Raw genomic sequence first — 23,235 nt, 5'->3', positions numbered from 1 at the left:
TTTTTTGGTTTCTATCAGTTTTCTTATTGATATTCAAAAGAATTATTGAGTCTTTCCAGTCTAGGGAGTGGTGCTCAGTTTGACTCCCAAAATTATACGCCTCTAATAGTAATCTATTTGTAATGGGCTGGGTTGTTTGGGTTTTTCTACTTTAAACATTTTTAAACCTTATGTATACAGTAGTGACTGGAAATAGTTTTTCCTTGAGAGCCTTGTTGTGTTTCACCACTACAGTTTTAGGATAGTGATCTTCAGTTTAAGAGCCAACATTTCTATTCTTGAGTGAGAAGAATCTGATTCTTCCTTGCTTTCAAAGTCATATGAATGTGAGGGCTGTTCCCTGCACAATTCTTGCTATTTCTACTGTGTCCCAAAAGAGAAACTCAAAAGTTGCCCTTATGCTGCTTATAGTTAAGTTGGTTTACTGTCAGTGGTGATTAATGCAAGGAAAATGGGAAAAATGTGACTTCCCAGAGGTGGTGGTGCAAACCTTTAGCTTGTGCAACACCTTGATTCTCTCTCACTGTGGTTTTAGTATCCAAACAGGATGGTGACTGAAATGCAGGTTTGACATGTGGTCTGATTTCCAGTGTTTTTCCTCTGTCTGGAACTGCAGGCAAGACCTCACCCTATATTATATCTGGTCCTAAGGTTTAAGTAAAGGGTGGTTTTTCTGGTGTCCATTAAATGTCTCTCACTTAACTAGATTAGTTAGGAAAAAGGTTAATTGTTTGGACAAAACATTAAATTCTTCAGGAGAGGAGATGTATGCCTTTTGTGTCCATAGAAATGAGCACAGAGGGGGAAGGTATCATGGATTAGGAATGGTTCTCCCCAGTTCACTGCCCTCACTGGGACTCTCCAAACTGTGCACTGCTCTGGAGAGGAGAATTGGAGGCACAATAGGCAAAGATCATGGGTTGAGATCCCAGCAATTTACTGTTAACAGCAATGAGACAAGAAATGAACAGTAACAGCTACAATATAGACGGAGGGTACAAGAAAAAAAAATATTCACACACAACCCCCTCTCAACAATAGACAATATCAGACATCTCCCTCCACCATGCTTACTTGACCAGGAGGAATCACTCCTTCCCAGAAGAGAGAGGAAGGTGGGGTGGTACAGAATAACCTCCAGGTCCTGGCCATGCCTCTCCAGTATGCAAAATTAGCCCTGTCCTGGTCAGAACCAGGACAGAAGGGTACTAATCCCAGTCTTCTGCCACCACTCGTAATGACATGTCAATTGCTTTCATAATGTCATCAAAACTCCTCTGATTCAGGCTGGAATTTTTGTCACTGTTTTTCATGGAGGCTCTTCCAGTAATTCAGTGTGGCACACTCAGGAAAGACAAGAAGGACAGTCAGGCAGGGAGGATAAGAAGGAGGGATGCCCAAGGCTTACAGGAGCAGGTGGGATATGTGGAGTTCTCCTGTGGGCCAGCCGAGGGTCTGGTGAGAACACGTGAGTCAGAACCAAGTGAAGAGAAGGAAGGGCAGCAGCATGAGGGAAACCACCATGGGGTCAGACTGAGGGAGGGGACTTAAACCTTTAGAGGGAGTCTGGGGAAGACAAAGCCTACTGTTCCTTGGAGCCACAAACCTCCCTGTCACTGCTGGAGGGGCAGCATGTCAGGACACATACAGGAATATGTTTCTGGATGGTGTCAGGGACAACTTCTTGAAACCAGGCCTGGTTGGGCCATCCCTTGGGATCACACTGATAGATCTGCTGTCCCTTTCAAGGAGACACCAGCATGGGATGTGGTGACCCATGACAGCCTTAGCTTTGGTGAGTGTGAAAGAGAGGAGATGAAGATCCTGAGGGGAGTGAGGGAGGAGAATGGCAGAGCCCAAATGTGGGGCACCAGGTGAGCATCTTGTCCAGGACATAGGCAGCTGAGATCACACAAGAGGAGCTCTAAGGGTTAAAGAGTTGAGGGGAACTGCCATGACTATATGGACCACATGAAAATGGTTCATTCTAATACCTGGGAAAACAAGCAGGTGTATCAGCAGCCCCTCTTGGCTAAGCCAAGAACTCACGAGAGAATTCTGGAAAATGGCCACAAAAAGGAGGCAGAAACAGGGCCCTACAGAGGAGAGCTTTAGAAATATCGGCCTTTCAAGGGTGGGGTTAGAAAAGCCAAGATCTGCTGGAACTGGAAGGGACCTCAAGGGCAAGACAGAGGTCTTCATCCTCTGTGTGAGCAGTAGAAGGCCAAACAAGGATCTGTGTGCTCACTGCTCAGTGGAGAGAGTGACTTTGTGGCAGTGCACACAGAGAGGACCAATGTCCCTAATGCTTTCTTTGCCTTTGTCTCCACCAACAAGTTCTTTCATCTTCTAATGCTTTGCAGAGCCCAGTACAGGAAAGACATAAAGCAACTGAACAAATTCAGCAGAAGCTGGATTGCCCTGCATGGGGAGGAATCAGGCCTTATTCAGCCTTGAGGAGGGATGGCTTCAGGGGAGGCCCAACAGCAGCCAGCCAGGACCCAGCAAGGGGTTATCAAGAAAGCAGAGCCACTCACTTCCCCGGGGCTTTATGGATGAATGAGAGACAGTGGGTGTAAGCTGTAACACGAGAAAATGTGGGATAGAAGGAAATACTACTCTGGTAACAGTCAAGACCTGGAGCTGCTTGCCCATAGAGGCTGTGCAATTTCCATCCTTAAAGATTTTTAAGACCTGATGGCTTAAAGCCCTGAGCAACCTGGTCTGACCTCGAAGCTGACTCTGCAGCTTGGATTAGATGTCCTCCCATGGGTCCTTCCAGCTTGAATTGTTGTCTGTGATTCATTCCATGAATATTTTAAAGCTACCTTGAACTTCTAGCTAAATTGATTTCTGATCTATTTGTGCCCTTGAGTTCTTCTGCTGTCTTAGGCTTGTCCTTTGCCTAAAATAAATTTTATTCTGCAATGTATTAACTGAGAGCAATAACATTTGCTCTCAACTTTTGTTAAGCAGAACAAGCCAGGCTCTTCTAATTCTGTGCACACACCTCCTCCTGTCCCCATAGTGACTGGAATAGAGTCCCTGCTCCTTTCTCATCCTAATATCCTCTCTATGCACCTGTTCTAATTTTAATTCATCCTCTGGCATGTAGGTGATTACAGCAATGCAAGTACTGCACTAATCCAAATACAAGGTCAATGAAAAAATGTTCATATCCTGCACTAGGCACTCTTACTACTGAAAATATTTTGCAAGAAAACACAATTCCATTATTTTTTAACAACTGCATCCTGCCTATACTGATCCTGTTGCCGTTTATAATTTTCTGATCCTGTTTTCTACATATGGAAATACATGAATGCAGTCATATGCAAAATTATTGTACCATAGAAATTAATGTTAAGTTTTCCTACCATTAAAAAGGCTTTTGTGATATTTGCCATAAACATTTCTCTTACAAACAATTTTCATTTCTCTTAGTTGGACCATTTTTTCACTCAGAGGTTGTTAAGTGTTCTAGACCTAGGTGTCTCTCAAATATTTGAGCACAGAATCTTGTCCTCTCTTAAATTACATCCATTGATTTTCTTTCTGATGAGTTTTGTTTTCTGCCAGCACCTTACCCATTTGGATGAGAATAAAAATATTTCTTTACAATAAAATGTTTTCATATAGTTCTTAATTTTGTTTTTAGGATCCTATAAAAGACCACTTAAATATTCTTTAAATCCCAGAGATCACGAGTACCTCAAAGGTGTGAAACATAAGTATATCGATCACAGCATACTTTATTATGCTGGTATTGCAAGTGCTTTTTGAGATACTGTTATCTCAATTTGGTCAAGAGAAGCTGTGGTCCTTCCGGGAAAGCAGCCTTTATTTAAGCAGTAATTAAGAGCAAGTATTTCCCAGTGATAAAGCAGGTTTCCCAAGTCATAGTTTCATCTTTTACTTCTCTCCAAATTCCTCCTTTGGGAAATTGTTTAAAGATAACCTAGAAGTGAATTCTCACAGTTTCTCAAGGAGAGTGCCTGTTGTATGCTGGTAATTTGCCATGCAGGAGATAAGTTGGGTTTTTTGAGATAGCATTTTTTTGTTCATGGCTTATGTACTGGTTTTCACATGAATTGCTTAGAGAACAGTAAGACATCTGTAATTTACTAAATATAACTTTGAACTTGTGGAACTGTAACACAGAATGCTGGGCCCTGTGTAGAGTTCATAAGATAAATGTTTATGAGTATACAAGGAGCTTTTAAGCACCAGTGCTTAAATTATTTCTATCTCCCTTCCAAGTGTAGTCACAGAGACCTCCTGTGTCTGGTGGTGGCACGTAAGCCTCTTATAAAAGGAAGGCATGCACTGATTTCAGCACCATCCTGTTGATTCATGAGAGGGTATTTTCCAGCCTCAACACTCCATCTCCTGCACAAAATAAAAATTTTCAGCCACTGAATAAACTTATTTTGAAACAGAAAATTGTTTATCTCTGTACTGGGTCCAGGTGCCCAGGGGGCAGGTGGGGATGGGAGCTGCAGAGGCGACCTTTGGGAGGAGAGGCTGGGATTGCTTCATGCCAAACACAGTCTGTCCCAAGCAGAGATTGTCCTGTGATCCTGGAGATGTCCTGGTGGAGCAGATACTTCCCTGTAAACTCTGGAGAGACCATGGTGCAGCTGACATCCACGCTGCTGCAGCCCCTGGCAGACATGTCTCAAAGGAACTGTAGCCCACGGAGAGCCCATGCTGGGGCAGGTTTATACTGAAAGACTGAAATGCTTGGAGAAGCCCAAGGCTGGAGCAGAGAAGTGTGAGGAGGAGAAAGGGGCAGCAGACAGGAACTGTTATAGACTGACTGCAGACCCCCATTCCTCATCCCCCTGTGCTGCCCACCGGGGAGAAGGTAGAAGAGCTGGGAGTGAAGGGTTGAAGCTGCATCTGGGAAGAGGATGGGTAGCTGGTTAGTGCCCTTGTCTTTGTCTTGACCCACAAGATTTTTCATGCTCTATTCCCTGTCTTCTGTTGAGAAGGGTGATAGAGAAGCTGGGTGGGAATCTGACAGCCACAAAAGGTCAACCCAACATTCCTTCCCTGACCCAGTTCCCTTCAACATCTTCATTCATGGCTTGGACACAGTACTCAAAAGAACACTAAATATGCTCGCTGATGGCACTAAATTGGGAGGAGATGCTGACCCCCTTGGGGGCAGGGAGACCCTGCAGAGAGACCTCAACAAATTAGAGAGATGGTCAATCATTAACATATGAAGTTCAACCTGATCAAGTGTTGGATTCTGCGCTTTAGATGGGGCAACCCTGGGTGTATGTATAGACCAAAGGAATGAGGTGCTGGAAAGCAGCACTGCAGAAAGGGCCCTGGGTGTCCTGGTTAGTGGCAAGCTGAACATGAGTCAGCATTTCCCTGGCAGCCAGGAGGGCCAACCCTTTCCTGGGGTGCATCAGGCACAGCATCACCAGCTGGGGAAGGGAGGGGATTGTCCTACTCTGCTCTGCACTGGGGCAGCCTCACCTTGAGCACTGTGTGCAATTTTGAGTGCCACAATATAAGAAAGACATTAAACTATTGAAGAGCATCCAAGGGAGGCCCAAAGGAGGGCTACAAGGTTGGTGAAGGATCTGAAGGAAAATCTGTATGAGGAGCAACAGAGCTCATTTGGTCTGTTCAGCCTGGAGAAGAGACTGAAGAGACCTCACTGTTGTCCTCAACATCCTCATGAGGGGAAGCAGACGGGCAGTGTGTTGGTTAAGGTGGTGGTTACTGCAATTGTATTGAATAAGGACAACTGGCATCATGTAAATGCTATGGAATAAGGGGTGGAATGTGTTTGGTTTAGCTGGAGTAGAATTAAATGTTTTCACAGTGACTGGAACAGACTGTTTTGGATTTATGCTGAGCACAGAGTTGGTAGTAGATGTTGCTAGAGATGTTTTGGTTATGGCTGAGCAGGGCTCACACAGAGCCAAGGCTACTTCTGATTTCTGTACTGCCCTGCTAGTGAGGAGGGTGAGAGTTATTGGGAGTCTGGGAGGAGACACAGCCAGGACAGGTGACCCAAGCTGCCCAAAGAGATATTGCAGACCATGTGACATCATGTGCAATATATAAAGTGCCTATTTTATAGTAGGCACTACTATAGGCGGACAAAAGGGAGGGATGTTTGGAGTGATGACTTTTGTCTTTCCAGTTAACCACTACGCATGATGAGGCCTAGCTCTCCTGGAGATGGCTGAACACCTGCCTGCCCATGAGAAGGGGTGAATGAATTCCCTGTTTAAATTTGTTTGTGTGTGTGGCTTTTGCTTTCCCTTGTAAACTGTCTTTATCTCAACCCGTGAGTTCTCTAGCTTTTATGCTTCTGATTCTCTCCCATGTCCCACCAGTGGGGGACTGAGCGAGTGGCTGCCTGGCTGGGGTGAAACCACAACAGACGGGTACCGCTTCACTCTCGTGACCAGCGACAGGATTCAAGGAATAGCCTGAAGCTGAGTCAGGAGAGGTTTAAACTGAGTGTCGGGAAAAGATTTTTCACCAGAGGTGAACTAAGCAGTGGAACAGGCTCCCTAGGGAAGCAGTCACAGCACCAGCCTGACAGAGTTCAAGAAGTGTTTGGACAACGCTCTCAGGCACATGGTGTGACTCTTGGAGTGTCCTGTGTAGGGCCAGGAGTTGGACTTGATGCTCCTGATGGGTCCCTTCCAAATCAGTATATTCTATGATTCTACAAAACTGTTTTGAGTGAGCTAGTGTTCTCAGAGTAATTTCAGCCTTACTTTTCTATTTCAATCTTCAACAGGCTTATTATTAGGTTGAAAATTATTTCCATTTCCATTACTATTTGATTAAATTCTATTAGAATTTTTGCCATGAAACAGAAACAAGAGAAGCAAACTTCACAGCACTGATCTATCATAATATTGGCTCATTTTAAATATGATGATTTGTTCCTTGGCAAAATTAAGGTTCTGTATTATTTATACTCCAGATTCTATCAGGATTTATTATTATTCCAGAAGTTGCAATGCACATTTCTTCTTTTTCTTTTTTTTTTTTTTTTTAAGGGATGTCAATGACCTATAATTAGAATGGCACTAAAGATTCACACACTGCTAATTCCAGCAGCGCTGCTGAGAAGGTAAGGTCACTTCTGTGCACAGGCACAGCACCAGCCCTCTGCAGATCTTGAGAGGCAGTACAAGACTCTTCCCCTGTCTGTGTCACACTTGTGTCTGATATCTTGCATGGACATCTGGGAGAGCTAAAAGAAAAGACTTCCCATCTTCCTTTAGGTTTTGTAGAACACCCACTGGACTTCCTGCTTAAATGCAAAGGACAATATATCCTTCACTTAATTTCACACACCTGAACTGAGCTACAAACAACAGCAAAATAAAGACAGAAAAGGAAAAATATTTGACTTGTGTCAACATTCTTATTCTTTTTGGAAGAATGTTGCCCAGTTTAATCCTCATGAAAGTGGAAAAAAATAACAGTAGTGGATTAAAGCCAGAGTTTAAGAAAATACATTTAAATATATCTTTTTACTTAAAAATGAGTTTCCTCATCATTTAAAGACCTAAGAGTCAAGCTATGTTACATACACCTCAGGTACAAATTGAGAAAAGATTCAATAAATCAGACTATATAAAAAGCAAGAGACTTTTTCCCCCAGAAAAATGTATTTATGTTTTATCTGATCATATAAAAAACATTAAATTTAAAAAAAACAAGTGTATATATTTTTTCAAGTGTTAATGGTTTCACCATTCATCATAACTACATTCTGCAGTCCTGTAACACCAGGGCACATTATCCTTATCTGTGTAGCACAGTGAGCACAATCTTTACACTGAGGTCACTCTCATGACTACTTCCCCAGAGCAGTTATCCTCTGATGAATCCTCCTGAGGTCTCATGCGGTTGAACAGCTGTAGCAACACATAGCCACACTGAAATCTCGGTGAGGTTAACTGTGTTGGATGAACTAAACTTCTGTTTCTAAATGCAGTCAGCGGCAGCCACAATGTCCTCCCTGCTGAGGATTCTCCTCGATTGCTCTCTTCTATGTCCGTGGCTTTATCATAATTTAACACATCCCAGTGCAGATTCACAGCTCTCCAGCGTTTAAACACTCGGTAAACAGATGCACCTTCATGGACTATCAGTCCTGAAAGTAAGAGGGAAAAAAGAGACTTTATACAAAATGTCAATGGATACCATTTTGAGAGCAAATAGAGATTTAACACATTTTAATGACTCTGGCAATTTCCAGATGCAATTAAATTACTCATAACATTAATAATTCAAACAAACTCTACATATGCAATTTAACTGGTTATTCATTTGTTTGGGAGGTAGGAACATGCAGAGGAAATAAGTTGTTCTGAATGAAACCTCAACATAACCAATAGTGGAATAATCTGAGCATGCCTAACTAAATAAATTATTCAGATTTAAGTAAACTAATGCAAAACTGGCAGATTTAGATATTAACTGTTTATGCTAGTGCTGCCCTTGTTCATGGTAAGTACTATTTATTTACTGAGATTGGTACTCCTTTAAGTAGACCTTTAAGTAGCTAGACCTTCTGCAATGAACAGGACAGTCCTAAATTTGCTTAAGAGTGTTTTGTAGAATTCAGTACAGAAACTGACAAATTTAACTGCTTTCATATTCCCAGTTCAACTTGGGAGCACATAAGATTTATGAAACAGCTGTAAATATAATGACTTTCCTGTCTTGTTCTTTAGAACAAGATAAAATTAAATGTTATCATTAACTACAATGAGCATGGTAAGGATGATAGACTTTCTTCTTTCTCTTCAGTATTCAATAGGAAAAAGTTGTAAATTATCTTTTTCTTGAGACTGAGAAATCTTTTAAAAGGTCCTTCAAGGAAAATACAGAATTTCTGGCGTCCTCAGGAGACCAATCTGCTTATGAATTTCCATGTAGCTAATATTTATGCCTATTGTATGTGTTCAAGCAACTTATTTAAAGAAATTAAGCTTCTAACTTTTTGTATGTATGTATATGTTTATACTCACACTCTTTATATGTGAGTATTTCAAATATGGATCTACTGGGGAGACACATGGGGCTTCTGCCTTCCTACTAGTTTTTTCCTCAGCCAGCCTTACACAGGACACTTACACAGTTCTGAGCAACACCACCTGTTTTCTCTGGCTCCCTGCTTTGGGAAGAAGCAATCTCCCTAGCCAAAAACATTTATAAATCTTTTGTCCAGTGTGCTCCTTGCCTTAAATTTTCCTATACATGGCCACATCTGTAATATGACCAGTGATGTGCTTTAGCCCAAGAGATTGTATATCACCTGTTTCTGCACAAGAAAATTGTGATTTAAGTGTCTGAGGTCCTTTAGCACAATTAACTGATACCAGAAAGGAGATGCTCACAGAAAGATGACACAAGCTGAAAGGGTGGTAAAAATATTTACATGAACAGCAAACCTCACATTAAAGTGCAATGATTTGCAGATAGCAACGCCTACTCTAACATATTTTTAAAGATCATTACACTGAAAGATGGAGAAACACAAAGATTTCTTTCAGAAGGACATGATAGTGAATGCAGCATCTCTGTAAGGCTTCCAAGTTGCCTAGAATTTATTGAAGCATCCAATATAGCAAAAGTAGCACAAAATAAACTTAATTAAATAGTAAATGTTCTAAATGTATTTTGTAACAGCAAAGCATTTTAGTGGATTTTTTTTCTTGATTGCAAGATTTCTATCATTATCTTCTGAGACATAGGTAAAGTAACCTGTCTTTAAAATTTATCATAATAATTTAGTTGATACATAAATGTACCTTCAAGACTGGCTTGATTGTACAAAAAAGAATAAGTGTATTGGATCCTGTACAGAATCTACAAACCAAATTAGCCATGGTTTTACTGTTGTGACAAAGATTAATCCTTTTGTGTTCTTTTGGATTTCCTATGAAGTTGATAAAGGAGATGAGAATAATCTTCCTCAACCTGTTCCTGGAACACAGCATTATTTGGTCCAACTTCTCTCAAGTCTGTGATGAAGCAAAGTTAAAAGAACCTATTTACTCCAAAGTAAAGATACATGTCTGCACTCCACTAGAACCTGAACAACATATTTCAGAACAGAGAACAAAGTATTTGAGAAAGGATCATTGAGATACATGAAGTACATTTAAACAGTCAAAATATCTTTCCAAAATTGCAACAGATGAAGTTGTAGGATGACTTCTTTCAGGGATCTCTTTTTTACTGTCTTGGGGCTTTCAGGATTTATTGAAATTATGTTTTCAAAGTCTTTAAACATTGGCAAGGGTTCCTTTATAGTGGAAGCTGTCAGTCACATATCCTTTAAAAGAGCTACAATACAAAGGATCAAATATCGCAAGCCTTGACATGAAGTTGTCAGATTTGGCAGTGCTGAAGGAGAAAAGCAGCACTTTCATAATTCCTCTCATAAAAAGTTTTAGCTCCCTTCTTGATAGAGCTATAGATTGAAAAATACCTACGTAGATGAGGGAAAATAACTTTGGGGGCGGGGGGATGTGGAGTTCTTGGCACCAACAGTTCCAAGACCACAAAAAGAGGAACTCCAGGTAAAATTTAAATGCTAGAGATTTTCCAGGTCCAGAGGAGTTCTGATGCTCAAAATATAAGTAGTTAGTCATTGAAGTGGAGCTGTAAGGAAATGGCAAATAATTGCCTTTCTCTTAAGGATTTCACAGCAATGAAGGTAGCTATGAGAAAGAAAACAAGAACAAATCCCTGAAGAGCACTGATTTGTTCCAAACACCATGATTTCAACAGCACAGAGGACACAGCTGAACACTTGTAGGGGAAAAATATTTGTTTGACTCAGATGATCCCAAGAAATATTACAATTCACTACTGTTAGCTGTTCAGATGTTCTGTCCAATTAATATCTATAAGGAACAGAGGTTTTGGATGATGGACCCATCTAAAATGTCCTATGGTCCTAAGAAGGCTTTACCTTTACGTTTTATCTCTAAGATGGAGGGATTGCAGTGGGATCCAGCTAATAGGATTATGAAGAATCTTAATTTTGTTTTCTTTTTTTATCTTTTTGCCAAGGACTATTCTATTCTTTTACCATCTTCAAAAGTTTTCTTATCCTGACTCACAAGATACTTGAAATTTTTTACTACTGAATGTCTTTACAAGCAGTCAACTTATCTTATTCATATTTGGTGGTATTAGGCTACAACTTTATCTTATTTATCATACTAATCTTTTATATAAACATTTAGGAATGGTCCTCCCAGTAATATCACAAGATTTTATCCAGGGATAAAAGATCATTTTCAGGAACAGACTTTACCTCTGGACAAAATGTCATGTCTTAAAACTATTCTAGGGCCCACAGATATAAAAAAAAAAAAAAAGCAATCAATTGCTCACAGCATTAAAGTAAAACATATCCATGCTAAAAATAGTAATAGTAAAAAAATATCATTCTTTATAAATTATTTAGTGTTAGATCCAGTGTGGGAGAAAAAAAAGGCTTTCTGAGTAAAGACATATAAAGTGCAGCTAGATGTGCTCATTGTAAGTAACTTCAGCCTGTTCCTTTTTACAACCAAGGAGTTACAGGAATGTTGCAAGGCATCAAGTTCATTAGCAGGGAAGAAAGTGGCTCTCAGAGGGCAATTCACACCTCGCACTGGTTCCCATCTCTTCCTCCCTTGCCACAGTACTACTGGCACCTGTCATGTGTCTAGTGCAATGCAACAATTACTTTTCAGTGCTGGAAAGGGAGCAGCACTGCTGTTCTGGGATTGCAAGTCAGCTGTTATTATTTGTGAGAGGTTTTGCTCATGTTAGAACCATTTATGACCAGTAGTTATGACTATTTTCCAGTAAAAAAATATAAAATTCTACTACTTTTCTGTTAGGCAAAATAATTGCTAGGTTTGGAAAGTAGAATGGCAAAGGCTTGATATACTGTCCTTCAGCAGGTAGATAAGGGATTTATACTATTCATTCCTTTTGTGAACTCACTCCCTTTGGTAATCCCTACATAGATGGTCTGATCCTAGCACTATCACTGGAACAGCTCTGGGTTTCACAGGCTGTAGTTTTGCTTGATCAGGGTGTTCAAGGTTTGCTTTAAGAACACTTCAACCAATAGCAAATTTCAAAGAGAACAACTTTGTGCTCAGCTCTGATGCAGCAAGGTACAAGATAATGACTTGTATGGTTAAAACCAACACTCATAAATAAAAACAATCCTATTTGTCAGGAATAATCCTGGGAAAATTCAGACTAGAAGAAAGAGAACAGTGGATACCAATAAAGCATGTACATTAAAATGAACAGAATATATTATTCTCATGATCTATAATCTTCAGGGTGTTTCTTTTGTTAAAATGTAAAAACAAAGAAGTAAAATACAAGTTAGGTGTAATTTACTTAATAAGAAAGTGACTGGTGTGCTACATGTGATATAAAAGTCAGTCATTGAGTAAATGAATTGTTATGTGCACATTTTCAAATATATCATAAAAATATGTCAGTACCTTTTGGCAAATTGCTTTTAAAAATTATAGCAAAACATTTCAAAAAAATGTTTCACACTTTTTGTGTGAAGATATCTACACTTCACAAACAACCAAAAAGTATTTGTATTGTTTCTGCAAAGGTTTAAGGGAGGTATAACTGAAAGCAGGTGGAATAAATCTTGGTCATACCACCAGTATGTCAAGCATTATCTTGAAATATGTGGTGTACAGGAAAACCTGTATGTCTGCATAAATTTTTCATTGAAATAAAGAGAGATTACAGTGGGAGTAGAGGTATTCCCTCACTCCAAATCCTGTTCAAAACTAAGACAATGCCATGGATGACTAAACACAAATGAAAGGAGAGGAGATCCTAAGTGAGACCTGTAGCTGGTTGGAAGCATTACAAGCTTCATGATATAAGAGATTATTCATAATAATGGTAAAATAAGTTAATGCCTAGGGAAATCATCAGCATAATGGAAAGTATTTTGGGTTTTAAAAATAATTTATAGGTAATACTTCCATATATCTATTAGAGAATTTTATTTGAAAATTGTAAATTAAAATTATCAATCCAATTCCCTCACTTTATCATGAAAGAAAATGATGAAATTTAATAAGGTTGACTAAAAGAGTTACAAAAAGTCCTGATCTTACAAGCTAAACAGAATGCAAATTACTAAAAATTATATGCAGAATAAGTGGGTCTTATTATTAGCATTAGGTCCAGTATGGGGGAAAAAAAAGATTTTCTGAGTAAAGACATGTAAAGTGCAGATATATGTGTTTATTGTAAATAATTTCAGCCTGTTCCTTTTTACAACCAAGGAGTTACAGGAATGTTGCAAGGCATCAAGTTCCTTAGCAGAGAAGAAAGTGGCTTTACTGAATCTGGATTATCAAAATACTTCAATTATAAAACCTCCTTTATACAGCTTTCTGAATTTCCAGATACAGTCTAGTAAATTCCTAAGTCATATGTGCAGTGAATTTTGTAACTACAATACAGTGTCCAAATATATTGAATTGTAGTCACTTTTACATTTAAATTTTCCTGTATTATTTGTGATAGTTCTATAAAATATGCATTTATTAAGTGACAGGCCAGTCACTTTATCTGTGTGTTTGCTTTGCTCCTGCAGAAGCTCCATGTGAGGCACACGTTTGTTCAGCAGCTTCCACTTTGGCAGTGGCTTGAGCCTAGCTGGCTTGAAAGGCAGCTAAAGGATGCACCAATCAATCAAAGGTTGCCTGCCAAATATTTACTTCTATGGATACATACAGTAATATTTCTGATAACCCACAGACGTTCTTGGCTGGTTTTGAGTTTAATCTGGTTTAGGTGTCTTAACAGTAAAACAAATGGGAAAAATGAAAATAATTTGAAGTAACTGGTTATTTCAACTAGCTGATGCATTCCAAAGTATTTTTTTAATTAGGGAAAAAAAACCCAAACAAACCAGAACTCCATATAAATGAAATGCTTGGAATGCCTGAAGCACATTTTATTTTTCTTTTGTGTATTTTTAAACAAAAGCAAAGCCCTCAGTATGGAGTGTTAAGCTGGAAGAGGTGATGTTCAGAAATCAGCATCTAAGAGGACACGTAGCTGAGTCCTTTTATTCATTTAAAAGATGAGCACTTGTCCAAACTATGAGATTCTGCTCACTTTTCTGTCTGAGATTTGGGTTCACAGAAGAAAGCCTGTGTTACAAAATATTCCAGGGCAGGCTTCTCTAACAAAAATTACAAAATGAACAGAACTGCTGATGTAGCTGAAATATAAATACTTTTACAGTAATGGGATGGTTTCAATAAAAGATGATGTGGCTTTACAGTTGAAGCAAAACCCTTGATATTAGGAATCACTCTGCTTCTTTGTCCCTTACAAAGCAGAATTCAGCACTGTTCTAATTCCCATATATAAGATTCAGATAACATTTATCTCTCAGAAATGTCAATGCAAACATCAGATGGCATTTGACTTCTGGATTTTCTTGCAATTAAAATTCTGTGAATGTTGTTTGATGTAAATAATTATTACTAACTATGTAAATTTATTTCTCTAAATTATATAATTATGTAATATTTAACATAAATTTTCTCTCCAAATAATAATAAATATTCTAACAATCAAATCAGGTTGTTTTACCAAATACTAAAAGGGATTTCTATTTAAATATTCCTGGGTCCAGTGTATTTTCAGAAATTTCAAAAGTGGTTAATACAGTGTTGCAGTAAAATGTATTTTTTTTACAACATTTCAGCTAAATTACTTGGGGCTTTTTAATAGTAAAGCAAGTTACTATAGTTAGCACTGTGTGAGTGTTTCATAATTGTTTATGATGTGCAAAGAACTCATGCCTGCCTTCTCCGTTCTCCTCCATTTCTAGCACAGTGACCTATATAAATCTGTGCAACCTAATTTTGGGTGTGCAGTTTGATGACATCTTCAAGGGCTTCTTCTGTGCTTCATGATGGTACAATCTAATTCAAACTGGCATCAGAAGATGACAGTGTGTAACTTTACTAATTATTTTAATAATGTCTTTCATATTTTCATCTGTTTAACTCCCTGAACTTTGTTAGTCATTTTATCAAGAAATTTAAGCTGATCCTGTTCTCACCACTAAGATTTTGTGAATCCACTGATGAATCTGAGAGTAAAGCTTCTTTGATTCTTTTCTCTCTGCAATATTTGCAACACTGTAAAAAGCAGCATTTGCCAAAGGTATCAGCTGAGAATAAATCTGCAAAGAACTGATCAATTAGAGTGACCAATTAGAAAAATAGAAATAGTCACAGTCTTAAACCACAGTCTGTGCTGTTTAAAGATTTGAGCTTACCTATGCATACTAGATCCATAAAACCATACATTCCATAGCAGATTTGAAAAAGGATGTCCTTTCTTTGCCATACTGCATAAGGGCTGAAGGCTGACCATAGAAGCCAAGTCACACTTGCTACTAAGAACAGAGATCCTAGGATTACAGCAACCATCTGCACTTTCTCAACCAGTGTTATAGTAATGCTTTGCCACTAAAAGAGAAACAAAGTTGCATAAGATAAAAATGTTATTGTCCATGGTTGCACATTCAACTCCATCTTTTTCCTGAAATCAGAAATTATTTTAATATTTACACATATCTTCATAGATATTTACTAATATCCTTGATACTGACATTTTATATATCTTTTTTCCTATTTCAAAGTGAAGCTAATAGTTGCTTCTCCATTTCCTCCAGTGTCCCTATCAATACGATCTAGCTGTGAACTTCTGAAGAGTTAATAGTTTTGTTTCTGTTTTGAATATGTAGGCAAAAAATATATTAAGTCTTAGGAATGGAATTCTGTCTTTCATCTTTGGAGGGCAATGAACAGAATAAAAAAGGAAGAAGACTTTTTCAAATATATGTTATGTTAGTGTGACAGGTTTCCTTTCCATCCCTCCCTCCTGAAGTGTGAAGCCATTTTCCACTTTCAGGCTTCTCATCAAAGAAGTTCCAGACATACCAAGGGAGTTGTCTTTCTCTGCATAAACCAGTGTAAACAGCACAAAAACACTCCTGCAACCTAGTGTGGAAGTCACTCAAAAACTCAGGAGAAGCCCTGAATACAGATAGCACAAACATGTCTTTTCAGTACACCCCAATTATGTCCATCTTTCCAGGGCAGGCTGTATCTTCCATATGTGACATGACTCTGGTTTATGGTCGTACAAGATTTAAATATGAAAGAGTGTGCGTACTGACTTCTGTCAAGATAAGAGAAATAAAATTCCATTATAAGAGTCACAAAAACAAAACACAGCATAAGGAACTAATTGTTCTAGATTACCCTTAACATATATGGCTTTTCTTGGACATAATTATGTAAATTACTTTGGTAGACTCCCCACTCCAGCCCCATCACTCCTTCCAGGGCTGGTGTGAAGATTTTGTAGACATCTTTCCTGTTCCTAATTTTGGATGCACCAGCCCCCTTCTATAGCTGCAGTAGGGAACAAGTGGAGAAAGCTATTGCAATAAGGGTTTTCTTGCCTCTTTTCCCATCTGGCAATAATTTTTCCTTTTTCCTAATACTTTACTAAAGCCTTCTCTTTTTTACAGCTGTTGGGTACCCAGTACCAAAAAATCATAGGATAAAATAATAATTCAGGTTGCAAGGAGCTGTGGGAGCCCTCTAGTTCAACTTCCTGCTCAAAACATGATAAGGGGATGACATTAGACCAGGTTGCTCAGGGGTTTATTCTGTAATACCTTGAAAACTTCCAAGTATGGAGGCTGTTCAGCCTCTCTGTGCAACCTTCTCCATTTCTTGACTGTACTCAGGTTGAAAAAAGCTTTTCTTCAAAAACATTTTTTCTTATATTCATTCTGATGCTCTTTTGTCCCACTTACACTCTTCCTCCCACCAAGTACCACCGGGAAGAGCCTGAGTGAGCAGTGGGTCCCCTGTCCCTTTCTTTCAGCTTTCCCCATTAACTTTTCTACTGTAGCCTAATATGAACAATTGGTGCTACATTCCTTCTCTTCTTGCAAGCCCCTGAATATAACAGTACAAAAAGATAGACATATAACAATTTGTAAATCATCTATCTTGAAATAATATCCTTTTATAATGAACTCATGAAATGCATACTAGCTTTTTCATGGAACATGAAGATTTGGAATGGGGCTATTCATGCTAAATACTACCTTTTTATGTCAAACAACAATGGATACTCACTTCCTTTGTTAAGTCTCTTTATGAAGGTCAAAGAATGTCATTAACAAGTGATGCATGACAGAATGGTGTGAGCTTTCCATGACTCAGTATACAGGATTGAAGTTCGGGACTGAAATTCATTGAACATTCATTAGACCCCATAGGGTAATGTTAAACAAAATTATTTTTCATTTCTCAGCTGAAGCTACATAGCATGACTTGGCAGAAAACTGTCAAAAATGCTGCTGGTTATGTATGACTATCATCTTTCTTTATCAGTGTGTGACAGAACTGTATTAAATTTCTTTGGCATGCCTGAAATCAAAGTCCATTTACATGAAGTAAAGCTTTAACTGTCACAAAATATTGTACTGTCAAATTCACAGAAGAAGCTGGCAATAAACTGAAAAGATTTATATAAATGAAATGAACAGCAGATCTGTCACAGTGCAATTTCAGAAGTTTGTAAACTCACTTCAGTTTATTTTGATTTTCTTTCTTTTTTTTTTTTTTTTAAACTTAGATTGCTCATAGTCTGCAAAGAGAGTAATGAACAAAAGAAAAAGCAATCCAAACATTTGGGATAAATAATGTAGCATGCAGTCTAGATAGCTTATCCCTTCTGGTGTTGTCTGAAGACCAGTGTCTCTTCCTCAGTGCCAACCACTGACCTATTTCATGAGGGCATTTTGTTGGCTTGTTGTTGGGTTTTCCCAATTCTTTAATTCTAGAAAAATTTGACCTTGACCTTGATAAGTTCTAAGAAACATAGATATGATCCTCACCTCTTCCTAGCCTCTTCTAAAGAACGTATTCTCATTATTTTACTCTTCTCTTGATCTGTCAAGAATGCAAGCAATTGAATCTCTCAACCTCAATAAAGTCAATAATTCGAAAGATTCAGCATATTAGCACACTATCAAATTATGACAATTACTAAGAAAAACACACAAGCATTCCAAAGGTTGTTCCTAGTTGTTCCTAACTCTTCTGTCTTTAAAAACAAAAGAACCAAGAAAACCCCCCAAACCAACCAACCAAAACTTCCATCAAAATAATAAATAAAAAGAACCCCAAAAATAAGATTAGATATTTTCTTCTATTACCCAACTACTTTAACCTTTATGGTATTGACATTGTCCTATGAAAAAAATTTAGTTCTCCACCTTTTTCAGTATGAAGGTCAGCAAAAATCAAGAAATTCAAAAATTTTACAAAATTTTCCTCCCTATTACTGTAATCTGTAAATTAAGCTAATTGATGATATTCCACAGTAGATGGGTAGGAAGGACTGTGTGTAAGACAGAAGACATTGCAGTGGCCTAGAAAATTTATGTGAAACCGCTAACTTGCCTCCTTGTAGCCGGCAGTCTGCCATAGGAATCCAGCACCCCAGGAGTGATGAGGTGGGATGGATTGCTGTTCAGCTCTAACACGCGATGAGCTTGGGGACCTCATCTTCTGTCTTAGTCCTGTTAGTCCTTAGTGCTAATGGCAAGAAGACTGTGGATGTTCCTGATGGTTAACTTACCCCAACTGAAATTTCCCCCTCCTTGCCTCTCTCCAATGTGTTTGGATTTGTAACAGTCTGAGATTGTTTCTTGGGAAATAAGTGTCTTGATTTTTTTTCCCTATAAATTTGACCGAGTTTGGGTAGAAATTATAAAAAGGCAAGCAGATGTTACTGGGACCGGTGTATTTGTCACATAATGAAGGTGATATTCTGTAGTTATGATGTTATTGACATGTTGATAGGCTTGGAATGTTCAGTCCTTCCTTAAACACGGCCAGCATTAGCCATTAGACAATGAGATGGACTGCACAGGACTCTATTGTTCGGTTGCTTTGCATTTCATTACAAGGCCTGTGAAGAGGAACTGGAGTTGTGGTCACACCATCTGCTTGTGCCGGAAGTCTCACTCACAACATGGCTAATACGTGTGAGAATACAACTGAAAGAAACCCAGGAAAAGAAAGCTCCTTCTAAGAGTAAGATTCTTATTACAGCATCAAAGTCAGGTAAACTTTCTTTGATTTCTCACAGTTATTTTCCTTATTGTATTCACTGTTCTGTTATAATCACTTCATCTTTTAATGTCAAATTAATGGCTTATGAGGTCACAAAATATAAAAATTATTCAGTGATAGTATGTTGAGAAATTGCATTCAGAGCAAAACAGACAATTATTTAACATTGTAAATTGAATGATCACATTATTCATGTGTCATGACTTAAATCCATTATTTCCACTAGTGTTTTTCTCATTTTCTTCATATAACTTGCTTCTAAAATTTTAATCATTCATGACTACAAATAATATTATGACTTTCTAATTTTATGACTTCTAATTTTTCCTATTTGCTGACTATACATTCCACAATCTGTAACAGTTATTTTAGCTAAACATTTTGCCAAGTTAGGAAAATCTAGACAGGATTTTAGTGTCAGCTTCTGTAAAGTAGATGACTCTAAAAAAAATATTACGAGAAAGATTGACATTTTTGCTCAACAACTAGAAAGAAATGTGAAATATTTTGTATCTTGATAGCTATAATAATACTGTAGGTTTCAGATATAATAATTTTGAAAACCTCATTTATGAGATTTTACAAATGCTTATAAATTTTACATAATAATTATAATATATATTATATTACATGTAATATAATATATATAAGTATAAATATTATAATAAAATTATTATAAACTATTATAGAATTATTATAAACTATTAAGAATAAAATTTAAAATTATTTCAAATTTCTATGAAAATCCCATTTCATATTCCTTCTCATAATATATGTAGTGTTATAATGTAGCATGCCATCTCAGTTTCCCATGAAAAAAGCATTTTATTTTCATTTACAATGATGGCAAAAACTTCCATTGAAAATGGTGTTTTAAACAAAATATAATTAATGCTTCTGGTTTTAATGTAATACTTTCTGCCCTTGAAAACTTCCTAGGCTTTTACTTCTACTGACACTTCATTATATTTGGTTCTTTTAAACTTTTATTTACCACTGGTCTTTCCCTGATAAATCATTTGGGAGTATAATACATTAATGGTACTCTAGAGTTCAAATTCTGACCCCAGAAATATTGCTCCTTTTTTCTTTAAGGTTTCTGTCAAAGAAAAATACAAATATAAGGAAATAATTCCTTATTTTTGAGGTTGAGACTTTCAGAAGCTGAAGGAAATGTATTGATTTGATGGAAAAGTTGTTAAAGAATAAAGTCAATACAGTTATATGCATGTCCTTACTAACATAAAGGTGGATAAAATATTCAAAGGTCTGTCATTTTTGAGATAAATCAATATTAACTTGGCTTTGTTTTAATAATGCCTTGTAGAAACCAATTGATTATGGTATAATATATGGGAGAAAAATTATCTCAAAAGAACTGATACTGTGCTTGTACCTAGAATATTTTGCATTAAAAATGCAAAGAAACAACAGGTTTTCCTACATCCTCAATAAAGAACATATGGAACTTCCTTATGGCTACCGAAATGCGTATCAGCTGTACCAATTTATAATCCACCAAAATTCCTTAAGGAGCTGTTATGGGGTTATCCCACTCTGTTCACTCAGAAACAGAATTTATTATGGGCACTGCTGACAGAAACCTCTCAATCCCTTCACTCATTCTGGAAGGAATATTTTACATACCAGTAACAATAATGCCTGGCTGTGATCTACTGTAACATAACAAGATTAAACTGAAAACATACCAAATATATAACCTCCAAAACCTTTTGTTAGATTGCTCTAATTGCTAGAACTAATTCTTACAAGAAAAAGTTCTTTCCTAGTGTTATTCATTATCCATTACAGGATTTGTAATCTGTGTACATATGATTAAAACTTATAGAGAAGCAAAAGAACACACAGATTTAAGTTCAACATATCATTTTTTAAATGGCTGTTCCTTACTTTACCTTGTTGGTAGTCTATGCTATTAGATAATTAGGATTTCTAAAATGTTTTGCAGTAAGCACACACTGCCTACATCATTCAGTATACAATGATAGTTAATTTACTGACCAGTCTGGACAGAAAATACGTCGTTTTGAGTACACACACACAAAAACATTAGAAATGTCATTTTTAGCTATAGGCTTCTGTTTTTATGACTTTTTCTTAAAAGAATCAATGTCACAAAAATTGCAGCACACCATTAGTGGCTGCCTATTTTGATACATTATTAACACATTGAGTGCCTGGAGTCATGATGCCCATTATCTTTTCATCTGCCAGAGAGTTCATCAATACAGATAGTTTGGGCTGTATGTAATTTCTCCATCAGCTTGGAAGGCTGCACCACTATTTTACTTTGGGACATTCTGAAAACATAACATTTACCGTGCAGATCCTGTCCATCTGTGCACTGCTCAAGCAATTTAGTTGACAGCTCCTGGAAGTGTTGACTTACTGCATGTACACAACTGATTGAACATCTACACCTACCCTGGGTGCACCTTGGATTTCTGGCTGTCCAGAAGCTTGGACATCCTAGTCAATCTACAAAATCTTCACATTCTATTATATTCATCTCTCAAAATCTTACTACTTACTAAGTAGAACAGTTCAACCTTTTATCTTACAATTTTTAAAATTATGTTAGAATTGGGATCTGAGACCACAAGCAGAGCTGTGATGTCAACTACATTAGTCTTACATTATTCTTTCTCTGAGAAATTTTCACTATCTATTTTTTGCTGACAGCTAAAATAATGAAAGGAATTAGGCAAGACTGTGTGACCAGCCGAGGCAGCTACCCAGGCAGAGCTCCAGTGGAATACACTGACACCCTGGTGCCAGGCTGCAGAGTGTGCCCTGCTCTTGTGGCAGTAGGGGCCAGCAGCAGTGAGCGTGCCTGTGGGAGGCATGCCCAGGCAGAGGAGCTTCTCTTTGTACTGACAGAAAAGAGGCAGGCAAGCACGGTGAGGAATATCGGAGTAAGAAAGAAAAAGCAAAAAAGAGTTCAACTACCTTCCCTGGGACAGGCACAAAAGGGCAGACAGAATGCATGATATGGAGGATTCCCTATCCTCTGTCCAATGCAGTGACCTAAATGACAGGGGACAATGGTGACAAGTTCCTGCTGAACGCAGCAGGCAAATCTCTGCAACTCCCTCCCTGCAGAATTTTGGGTTTTTTAATCATGGGTCAATTTACATGGTGTTGAGCTTGTGATGACAGACAGGGTGTACCTGTCGCAAAGCAGAGAAAGGATCTTTGCACAGGAGTTTTCAGGGCTCACTGAAAGAGCTTTAGACTAAACTTGAAGGGAAAAGGGATAAAGCCATGTTCACTAGAGATCAGCCTGAGGGAAGCACACAAGTGTTGGAGAGGCAGAGTCCTTTGGTCTGCCATCTCAGTAATGCAGGAATAAGGACCTGTATATGTCAGCAACAGCACAAGTTGAAAAGGAAACATACATTAGAAAGCAGAGAAACACCTGAGAATGGCCATGTAGGAATTAGGGCTTCTCCCCACAAAAAGGTGGTAGGATCAATAGCCCAGCTGAAGTGCATCCACACCAATGCATGTGACATGGGCAACAAACAGGAGAAGCTGGAAGCCATTGGGCAGCAGGAAAATGGTGACAGCATGGAAACATGGTGGGAGGACTTGCACAACTGGGGTGCTGCAATGGATGGCTGCAAGATCTTCAGAAGGGATAGGCAAGGAAGGAGAGCTGGCAAGGTAGCCCTGAACGTTAGGAGTGTCATGATTCTCTAGAGCTTAATGATGGTGCCAATAGAGTTGAGCATTTATGGATAAAGATTCGGGGGAAGGGCGACGAGGCAGACATCCTGGTGGGAGTTTGTTACAGGCCATCCAAGGAGGATGTAGACACAGATGAAGTATTCTGTAGGAAGCTGGGAGAAGTTTCATGCTTGCTAGCTCTTGTTCTCATGGGGGACTACAACAAAAAAGAACAGATATCTGCTGATATACAACACAGCAAAGAGGACACAGTCTAGGAGGGTTCCTGAAGGAAATA

At 38.2% G+C, this 23,235-nt stretch overlaps 1 protein-coding gene across 1 annotated transcript in view; it reads right to left on the bottom strand.

Moving 5' to 3' along the window:
• Positions 1-7,394: 7,394 nt before the first annotated feature.
• MARCHF11 (membrane associated ring-CH-type finger 11) overlaps positions 7,395-23,235 on the bottom strand; it is a 32,697-nt gene continuing 16,856 nt past the window's right edge. The window contains exons 3-4 of the mRNA XM_071454008.1: positions 15,359-15,551; positions 7,395-8,149 (exon numbers count right to left, since the gene is read on the bottom strand). Of these exons, the coding sequence (XP_071310109.1) occupies positions 7,827-8,149; positions 15,359-15,551 (516 nt within the window). The 3' untranslated portion in view covers positions 7,395-7,826. The remainder of the gene's footprint in view (positions 8,150-15,358; positions 15,552-23,235) is intronic.

Source organism: Agelaius tricolor, unplaced genomic scaffold, assembly GCF_023055355.1.
Source record: "Agelaius tricolor isolate 1412-34295 unplaced genomic scaffold, bAgeTri1.0.p SCAF_2, whole genome shotgun sequence".
NCBI classification, from domain to species: domain Eukaryota; kingdom Metazoa; phylum Chordata; class Aves; order Passeriformes; family Icteridae; genus Agelaius; species Agelaius tricolor.
Note: the sequence above shows the minus strand (reverse complement) of the source record. Positions and strands in the feature narration are given on the sequence as shown.